Source organism: Typha angustifolia, chromosome 12, assembly GCF_048772165.1.
Source record: "Typha angustifolia cultivar Huaian chromosome 12, ASM4877216v1, whole genome shotgun sequence".
NCBI classification, from domain to species: Eukaryota; Viridiplantae; Streptophyta; class Magnoliopsida; order Poales; family Typhaceae; genus Typha; species Typha angustifolia.
The window spans coordinates 2,475,713-2,486,594 of NC_133250.1; the positions used below are offsets into that span (position 1 = coordinate 2,475,713).

At 31.7% G+C, this 10,882-nt stretch overlaps 1 protein-coding gene across 1 annotated transcript; it reads right to left on the reverse strand.

The window, feature by feature from the left end:
• Positions 1 to 135: 135 nt before the first annotated feature.
• On the reverse strand, positions 136 to 1,736 carry LOC140772745 (uncharacterized). Its single transcript, XM_073114960.1, has 3 exons — positions 1,600 to 1,736; positions 1,389 to 1,487; positions 136 to 1,269 (listed from the first exon to the last, which is right to left on the reverse strand). Exons 1-3 carry the CDS (start codon positions 1,621 to 1,623, stop codon positions 322 to 324), a joined length of 1,071 nt encoding a protein of 356 aa, XP_072971061.1. The 5' UTR covers positions 1,624 to 1,736; the 3' UTR covers positions 136 to 321.
• Between the last annotated feature and the right edge of the window lie 9,146 nt (positions 1,737 to 10,882).

Consider the following 10,882-nt stretch of genomic DNA (forward strand, 5'->3'; position numbering starts at 1 on the left):
CTTTGAAAGACTCCTTTAGAAACTAGATATGATTGTCCTTCAACATGTTCAAGTAATACTGCTCAATTTCAAAGCTTAATGCTGCAAAATAAGACTTGAGTTAAATTTAATTGGGTCTCCTCCAAACTCCACGAATGCCCAAGTTTCATCTTTAATATATAATTTTCAAGGGGTTAACAAAAAAAAAAAAGAAAAAACTAGTTATCTAATATTTCGACTTAACTAAGAAAAATACACACACAAACTGAAAGAAAAAAAGAAAAAAAAAATTAATTCAGTTTTCTTCTTTCCATATTGTTCCTACTACAAGCGAATTCAACATCATGTAGGAGGTAATAAGCTGGATTGATTCTGAGAAGTATCAAACGATTTCTTCTTCACAAGGAGGCACGTGATCTTAGAAGGCTGTGCATGCGTGTTGTTAAGAGTAGATAGCACAAAGTCCGGCCTATGCAATGCAAGGCTCAGCCTCTCCTCCCCTGCTACAAGTCCGGTAGCATCAAGCAGCACATGCCATGAATTCCGGTGAGCCTCCGACACCCAGTGCATCGAATACTGCGTCCCCCGGACCTCTGCCGGATAGGAGAAGAGGCCCTTGGGGCTATGCTTGCACTTCCTCCTGAAGTACTGGCTCAGCTGTGATCCTTTGATCCTGAGGTCCAGCCATGTCTCAGGAGCACAGATCACTTTTGAATCTTTATACGTTGCGAATTCGCGTATGCAATCCATCTCCTCCTCCAGGACTGTCATGTAGTAGTTATACCTGAAGAAGGGGTAGCTCTCCCCTACTAACATCATTGCATCTTTGTAATTCGGGGCGAAGAGCACAAGGTATTCGTCATCGGTCAGGCCGCAGTGTCTTAGCACTCGGTTTCGTGCTTGAATCTCCGGTATCGATATGAAACTTCCAGGAAAAGATGACTTCTTTGTGAGGATGTCAAGTAGCCTCGACGGCTCGAGCTGTGTTTGATCAAGCTCAGGGTGGCTGCTACCGGTAGACGGTGAGTAGGCGGTCGGAGACCTAGTGCTACTCCTCTTCCTCTTGTCATCGGGCGATGTTGAGCTATAATATTGCGAGTATAATTCAGTCTTATTGCCTTCTTCAATTAGTCCATGCGAGTATTGTGGGTATTTTGCGAGGACATACTGCTCTACATATCGCATCTCGTTCGGGGTTATCGGTCCCGACCACCGCAGATCGAGACCGTGGAGCGTCGATATTGCCTCAGCTACAATGTGGGCAGGGATGAATTCCCTCGGACATACTTTCTGATGATCAAGAATTCCCATAATTTTGATGCAATTATGATTGAAGTCTTGTACTAATTTCAAACTTAGAAAGAGAGGGAAAGAAAAGAAGGAAGGGTGAAGGATTAGATTACAATTACCTTCACAACCATGCTGTTTGGTCTAGTACTTGGCAGTGAAGATGATGATTTGGGTATTGAACTAAAGATAAATTCTTCATCCTCTCCTCTTAGAAAGGCCTGAAAAATAGTATAGATTTTGAACAATTTGATCAAAAGAAATTAAAAGAAGAAGAAGGAGAAGAAGAAGAAGAAGAAGATTTTGATGTGCTAAAGATAATTAGAATCATACCTCTTGATCAATATTTCCACCCATGATGAATTAATTCCTCAAGCCCAAAACTCTCTTTATCTTTGGATGTTGATCTCAATTTGGGTCCTCCTCAGCAGTGCTAATTAAAGACATTAGAAGAAGGTGATAGGAAGAACAGCTACGCGGACGGTGACAAAAACAATATACTATAAAGGAAATAGAAAGGGGCAATCAATTTTACATATAAACTCCTCTAAGATCTCATATTTACATGTATACTCCTACAAATTTTATATCTAATCACTACTCCCAAATTGGGAGTCCCAATCTCTCAATGGAAATGATTACTTAATATTCTTAGTTGTTTACAAGTAATAAAATGAAGAAGGGTTTTAGGGTTATTCATGTAAATGAACAAACTTTACAAGGGCACACATAGAAATATGGGGTTTTGAAGGGGGCATCTATGCAAAAATCCCCCCAAAAAACTTGAAGGCATTACTGCCCATGGTATAGTCACCTAATGTCACAAATTTTATATTTAATGAGGGCCATGGAGCTTATGAAGTAAGTATCTTAATTGGATATTCCCAAGTGATTGCTCTTCTTAGGCATTAAATTAATACCTTGAGCTAATGAGGTATTAGTTTAATGAGTCACAAGCAAATACATTTAATTGGGTAACAATTCATAAGATTAAGTTATTTGGTTCTTTAAGAGAGAGAGAGAGAGAGAGAGAGAGAGAGAGAGAGAGAGAGAAAAGAAGTAACAAAACAACAAGTGTGAAGTGATGAGAGAAAGAAAGAGAGAATGGTTATGGAGTCAAATGTAATCTTGACAAACTTTCAAGTTTGATTCTCTGCCAATCTGAAAAGAATAACAAAGTGGAGAGATTCAAGAGTAGGTGAAAAGGTTCATAGTTTTTGACTAAATTAATCCTCTTAAATGTTTACTTTACATGTCTAATATACTTTAATATGAAAATTTTAAATTCTCTAATACAAATTGCTAAGTATGAGAGAGAAATTTTCATCTTATATTTGAAAGTCGGTGATTGGATTAGCGATTTTCGAACGCATATAGTTTTGTATTTAAGTTTCGAATTCAACTTAGAGATGTTAAAATTTTAAAACAAAAGGTTCACCTGGAGAAAATTTTAAAAGTATTGGGTGAATTGTGATGGTTTTGGTGGCTTTTGAGAGTGGAAGAAGGTTATGGACTTATTCAATGGAAGGAAGTGGTATTATGATATCCTAATCTGGTGGGCATTTGAGAAGGACTACTCTTGTTTATGTTGGAAGAATAGATTATAATATATTGCATAAATCTGATCATAGTTCATTTAAAAATATGCATTTATTATGCTTTTAGATAGGTTATTAATTGTTTGCAAGACTCTCAGTACTGCATGGGCTATTGGATGGAAATTACATGGCAATCAACACTATGTTTGATGATCAAATATTTCACCAAGTCTTTGGAAGTCCTTTTCTTTTGAAATTTCAAAGTCTTTGAAGTATTGAAACTAAACATCCATATCCATCATCCATGGTAAACTGTACAAAAGATATAAATTTGATATAATGTCCAGGTGAGCCCCATCTCCAAACTAATTGTCAGAATTCATCTTGACTTGCAGACACTGTTTCATCTAAAAATATTACTTCTTGACTAAGTATGGTTCAGAGGAAGTTGTTCGGTATCTTGTTTGACCTAATCTCAGGAAACATGGGCCGAAAGAGTTAGGCAAAAATGGAGGTTTATATGGGAAAGAAGATATATTCTTTTTTCTAACACATAGATACCCGAACTATTGAAAATATCTCAAACATCTATTCCGTTAGATTGCTGTATAAGTTACGTGCGGAACTATATAACATATTCTTTTTTTTCTATAGTAAATAAATGACTATTTATAATAATGAAAAAAAAGGGAGGACATTAATGTTATATAGCAAAAATATAGAGTGTTATTTATAAGTTTATCTGATAAATAAAATCTTGTCTGAAGATGCCATAGAGTGAGGGAGAGCAAGGTGACAAAGAAATAATCGCCATGAAGCTTCATAGAAAGATACTACCTAATGAATGGTCCTCTATATCAACCACTTGATAATGACCATACAAGTTGCACTTTTTTTTATAAAATTAGGGGAGTTGAAGAGAAAGTGCTAGGTCTGTCCACTTTCTTTAATTTTGTTTGCTTTTTATAAGAAATAAAAATGTATTATTCACACCCTACATTTTTTTTCTATTATCATCAGCGTTTATCCTCTTTTCCCTTCTTTTAAGTTAATTTTAGTTTGAATTGCGGATAGTCTTTCATCTCCACTTTTCTTGTAGTTTAGCCTCATCAGAGAATTGCCCTGACTTGTGACTGCCTATTAAGCGTGATCATCAGGCAGGCCAAGTTGAGGTTGGGGCGGGCTTTTTAGGGCAATCGAGTTTAAGTATTTGTTTATAGCTCGAGCCACCAATCACTCGGGCCGAGCTAAATAGTCTAGCTCGTTATCGTCCGTCGGCTCGTGAGAGATCAAGTTGGCCAGGCCGACCCAACCCACCTTTTAGCTATTTTTAGAATTTTTTTTATCGTTAGATTATTCTTTAAAAAAATATTTCTATTCCTCCATTTTAAAAAAAAATTATATATTAAATATTTTTTTAAAAATACAAAGAGTACCGTACAAACTGGCTAATCATTGATTGGATATGTGTGCTAAAAAAATTGTAAAACGGTACAGTACCAAAATTCTAGTTGGTTTTCACTGTAGAAGAACGAGCAGTCCTAGTTATGGGTCGAACGGGTAGGCTGAAAGGGCGGGCCTACAGGCCGGGCCGGACGGGCTGAAATGGCGGGCCTACAGGTCGAGCCAAGCTGGCAAAGGGCTGGCCTGTGCCGCCCATGGGTAGTTCGGGCCCTGCTTAGCCTGGTCCAAACTGCGTTAGGTCAGGCCAGACACAAGCAAGCTGGTCATTTGATCAAGTCTACCCCCTTTAGACCATAATTATCAAAATCGAACCAGACATTAACCCGATCAAAGGTCGACTATTGGGTTATTGGTTCAATCGGTGGTTCACCTGGTTGGATTGCTAATTTTTTGAAAATATTTAAATAATTTATTGATAGTTCTAAATAATTCTAAAAATAAATAATATTTGATTATTTCTAGATTGTAAAGATGCATATTTGATGAGCCTTATGCTCATCATATTTTGATGGAATATTTTTTAGATTAATAGATGACTTTAAATTTTAAAAGGAAAAAGCTGGCTAGGAATTATTTATTCATGTAAATTAAATTAGATGAAATATAACCTCTACAAGGATAGTATTACCAATTAATTATTATGAATATATGTTTTAGAGCTTGTCATGGCCTGTGATATTTGTGCTTCTTATTTTGGCTTGAGTTGTTTGTAAATTTTTTTAGATTTTATCTTATATATTATGTAGAAATATTAATCAATGTCACGTGAAAATCACGTAGGTTTGTTTTCTCATGTGAGAGACGTATTTGATGGCGGATGTTTCGTAAGTTTAACCTACTGGCTAATGGTAAAATAAAAATATTTTTTTAATATCAAAATTAAAAAATTATCTACCCTTAACAAAGTTGTCGACCGGAGATAACAGCACTATCACAGAGATAAGTGGGGCACATTTACTTACACAAGGGTAATATAGTCATAGAGAATTTGGTAATCGTCTATTAAGCAGACTAGAGTATTCTTAAGGTTATAAAATTGAAGTGGAAATTGAATAATAAATGTCTTTATGATAAGATGTTAATGATAATAAAATTAACATATTAGAACTATTTAATGGCCAATTGTATGACAATTTAGAGGTAGCTCAATTACTACCGACTAGTAACTTAAAGTCATGCATTATAGAACAAATAATGTCATTTAAAAAAATATTATAATAGAGAAATTTACATATAATACTGTATTTTGACGAAATTATGGTTTACCCTCTACGTTTTTACTATTTACAAATTGAGCCTTATAATTTAGCGGATATATACAAAAAATATCTTAGGTAGATTTGAACTAACACTATGATAATATTTTATTAACTAGGGATATTTTATTTTGAAATTACTAAAATGCCCTTAGTATATGTTAGGTTTAGGTGAGTTTGGGTCTATTTGGAACTTTATGTTAAACAATTTCTTCAGAAAGAATCTTATATGAAGTAGAAGATTTAGCATATATCCTAGTCAAAGTGCTATTAGATCAGTAATCATTTTCCTTGCAGATGTTAAACTTAAAAGCCCCCAACACTGCAAGCAGACAAAAATGGAGCAAGAGCCCGGTGCACTCCAATGCACCGGGCTCCATATATATTATTATAATAATATAATATATATTATTATATTAGTTATTTTAAATTGCTTAATAGATCATCTTAGCGTTATTATTTTTTATTAAAAAATATATGGTTAGAAAACTCTCATCGAGATCTTTAAAATAAGATTAATATTCAATAGTTTTAGAAGTAATTTTAAATTACTAATTTTTTAATTAAACGTATCGAAATTACATTACACGAAATAAACATCGAAATAAGCATTTGAAATGTATTAATTGAACACTTATAGAAGAGGCACGGGAATGAAGGAATATAAATTTTAATGTAATTTTTATTTGATGTATTTCATTTTTAATGTATTTCATGTTTGATGTATTTCATATCTAATGTATTTTAATTTTTAATATTTACATTGGGCATAATTTTGAGTAATTATATTTTAGGATACATAATTTATTAGACTTATTTTTATAAATAATAAAAAAAATTAATTTAAATTAACTCAAAAATAATTTAATATTAGACTCATTTTTATAAATAATAGAAAAATTAAAATTAAAATTAACTCAAAAGTAATTTAATATTAGACTTATTTTAAAGGTCTCGGTGAGACCTTTCCAATGGTATTATTTTTGTTAAAAACCGATTAGTAAAACTAATTATATACTTAGTTTAACTAACTAAATTATTTAACAAAGGATACAAATGGAATTAAAATTATTGAATATAATACTTATTGAGCAATTTTGGCATTTTCAAAAAGTTGATGTGACAAATGGAGCCCGGCTCCATTTTCATGGTGGGGCTCTAAATTTGGAGCCCCACTATTCATGGCTCTAAATTTGGAGCCCCATATAGAGCCTGGTTGGAGCTCCATCGGGCTCCAAATTTGGAGTTTTGGAGCCCGGTTGGAGATGCTCTAATATATTCTATTTTGCTTCATTCATATTTTTAGGTTTATTTGCACTTCCATTAAAATGAAAATAAAAAACTTTTTAGTAGAGGTAATCTTCTATCAACATTTCTCATAGGGTGAAGGTAGTTCCTCTGAACTTCTCATTAGGAGACTTTCCTTTTCTTTTTCTATCATTGCTACAACTTGTAATACAACTTGGACATTGATAAGGTTGTTGGAAGCCGAATAATGGAAAGTAAGAAGAAAGAAAAAATAATCTCAAAGCAAAGAGATAGATTTTATGTCGTTCACTCAACTAGGGCTATGTCTACGGAGATCTCACTGATTCTATTATATAAAAGCTAAAATATATTACAAGGAGATAAAACCCCCTTAATCCAAAGTCGAGAATTTTGAGTTCTTCCTCTCTTTTCTCTCTCTATATCATGTTTCTAGGTCAATGTTTCCATGCTCATCCAACCCTTTAGCTAATGCGGTCGAATTTTTCTATAGCATTCTAATCTCGTTCAAGCATTTCTAAAACGGTAGCTCTTTGACAATCATAAATTTAAGTCCATTTGAACATTGATAGAATGTTGCTCTCTCAAAATTCCATTTGGACGCTCAAAGGCAGGTTAGAACACTTAAACAATAAACTTATTCAAAGACAGAGTATTGGGCTCTATTTAGAACACCCATTTGAGACGGGTTTGATTTGTCTCCACACCTTAACATATTATAACTTAGGAAAATTTACATATAACACCCTACCTTTTAATGAAATTATAATTTACACCTTATATTTTTACTATTTACAAATTTAACAAATATGTGCTGAAAACACCCTAGATTAGATTAACTAACAAATCTAATATTCCATTAAGTAGAGATATTTTATTGCTAAAATAACTAAAATACCTTTAGTATAACTTAGTTGAGAATATTTTTATAATTCTTTTAGTATAGTTAACTTAACCTAGAGATTTAGTTAAGTTTAACTAACAAATCTAATAGTAGACTATTTTCTGTACATATTTGTTAAATTACAGAGCAAAAAGTAAAAATATACGATATAAACCATAATTTCGTTAATAGACATAGTGTTATATACAAATTTTCCTACAACTTAAATCAAAGACGTCAAATATGAAATACCCATGCATTATCAAAATCTAAAAATAATAATAATAATAATAATAATAATAATCAATTACATCTAGTATTTAATTTTTTAGGAAGAAAAGAAAAAGAAATATCCTTACATTTATGCCATTCAGGATGTTCGGGGAGTAATTAATAAAGAAAAGGATCAAATAGAGTATGCTGAAAATTTATTATTAGAGTTCAAACAATTATAAACTCAAAAGGAGGAGTAAAATATAATTATCCTAAAATTTTGGAAAAATTTTAAAAATTAGTTTGAAGTCCTCACTCCATTGACGGACATCAGCTAGTATGAGAAGAGTTCCATCTCTGTGGTCTGGTCAACGCCCCTAATTGAGAGGCTAATTACGATATTTGGATTGACTAAAAAACCATCACAAGATAATATAATATTTTATGAAGAATTAAATAAACAAATTCTAGGCCACGAGATGATGAGATGGGTGGGTCCGTTAGACAATAAATCTATTTAATGCTTTTGGGTGGATGTTAGGCCCACGTATTATTTTTTTTTTTATAAATCACACCCTATATTTTATATATTTTATGATGCACACCTTGTTTTTAAAGATTTAATAATTCGATATCTCATTTTCTCTTATAATTCTCATTTAACAGCCTGATATTATTTTGACTAACTAACATCGACCAAATTACTAAAATACCCCTACCATTCTTTCTTATTTTCTATATCACTCCACTATCTTCCACACCTATCTTCTCCATGGTTGTCGTCGTTACTATCGCTACCGTCTTTCCTCATCTCCCCGCTCTCCCTTCTCCTCCTCCTCTCCTTCTATTCTCTTCAAAGAAGAAAAAAAGAGGACGAAGAAGACAACGAATAATTTAGGTATTTATAAATTATTTTATATTTATCTTTCATTTATTTCTCTAAAATAAGATTAAAACATCGCTAAATGACTTAAAATTGATGATTTTTTTAATAAAATTATAATTTACACCCTATATTTTTACTATTTATAAATCGAGCCTTATGATTTAGTAAATATGTGTAGAAAACATCTTGGGTTAGATTTGAACTAACACCGTGAGAATATTCCGTTAAGTAGAGATATTTTATTTCTAAAATAACTAAAATATCCTTAGTATGACTTAGTTTAGGATATTTTTATAATTTTCTTAATCTAGTTAATTTAACCCAAATGTTTGGTTAAGTTTAGCTAACAAAATTAATATCAGAATATTTTCTGCACATATTCACCAAATTATAGGGCTCGATTTATAAATAGTAAAAATACAGTACATAAATCATAATTTTATTAAAAGATAGGGTATTATATGCAAAATTTTCAAAATAAATAATGATATATATATATATATTAAATATAATAATAATTTTTAAAATTATTGGATTTTTTATAATTTCCATTATGATGAACTTTTAAAGGAATGCATAGCAACAATATCCTTCTTTCTGGAATAGCACTGTTAAATACTTATTGATGATTTATTTTCCTGGGAATAGAAAAGATAGATAGAATTTCTTGACTAGAATATCAGACAACATCAAACAGTTTTAATACCATTTTCCAAACAAAATATTGGAGGGAAATTATTCCTTTTCATAATTTAAGTTTTATTTCAGTCTCGATTAGTTAAATTTTAATTGTCGAAATATATTTTTGAACAAAAAAAGCTCAATAATTTCAATGCTAATCATAAAATTTGAAAAATATAGTGGCAATTTTAATATTTCAAAAATTCAATGACAATTAACTACCCTAAAGAAAAAAAAAATACTAGAAGATAAATTAAGAATTAGATTATATATGAATGAGAACTAACTGCATGCACATTAGACTGGATTTAATCTAATCACCAATTAATTAGCCCAGTTATTAATACTAAAGTAGACAACTTTCACTAGAGTCACTAGACACCCTTTTTTTTTTATTTTATCGAAATAGATTGTTCCTCAAACTTATTACTAAATAAAATCTAATTTGCCGTAACCCTAATAAAAATGCTAAAATAATCAGTATTTTTAAAAACACTAATCAGTTCAATATTTTTATCGCCATGCAATTTTTTTTCTTAACTGCTAAAATACATAAAACGCACTGATTAGTTTAATATTTTAGGACCAGACAAAAACGTTGAACTGATTAGCATTTTTACTTAGGGATAAAATACTGATTAGTTTAATATTTTTGCTAGGACTATAATAAATTAGACCCATTTAGTAATAATTACGAGGAGTAATATATTTTAGTAAATAAGAAAAAGTAATATGGCTAGTCTGGTAAAAAAAAAGAAAACTCTCCAAGTTCTCCAAAAAGAGAATTCTAAAAGCAACCATGCCTTGATTGATGCTTGCTAACTACTCTTCAACTTCTTATATTCTGAGAGGAATTTTTAACTTTATTTTATTTGAAGGATCACTATCTCACCAACAAACTTGAGAATTGTGCTGCAAGGAAAGCTCAAACATTGGCTGGACACAAGCTTTTACTTTATGATGATATCAAACTACCAATGTTTGCTTTCACCATTGAAAAAATAAAATAAAATTGTAAGATAAAATCCCACTTTTTTCTTTTATTATTTTTAGTGCCTCTACCTAATAGATATCTAATTTATCATTAGAACCATTTGCTTTGCTTTGCTTTTAAATTTATAATGGTAAATACATTATATGGCATGGTGTCAATGTGAAAATAAAAGAACAAAAAAATAGGGTGTAGAGATATGAGGAGATATTCATTTCCTCTCAAGAACTCAAAGCATGTCTACATCAACCACCAGAAAAAAGAGATAGTGATTGGAAGAAAAAGAAGAGCTACAATTGATAGCATCTTCCTAACAACTCAACCATACTCCATGATTAACAGGTAAGGTAGGTGGATGTTGTGGAAAGGAAAGGATTCAAAGAGGCATCAAACATGCACTCGAGGAGATGAGGATAAAGCTAGAGATGCCTACAAAGA

Excerpts from the sequence above, each read along its gene's own strand:
- LOC140772745 (XM_073114960.1), bottom strand. The coding sequence starts at position 1,623 with ATGGGTGGAAATATTGATCAAGAG. Across the intron at positions 1,488-1,599 it reads GTGGAAATATTGATCAAGAG|GCCTTTCTAAGAGGAGAGGA; the intron begins GTATGATTCTAA and ends ACTATTTTTCAG. Across the intron at positions 1,270-1,388 it reads CAAACAGCATGGTTGTGAAG|AAAGTATGTCCGAGGGAATT; the intron begins GTAATTGTAATC and ends CTTGATCATCAG.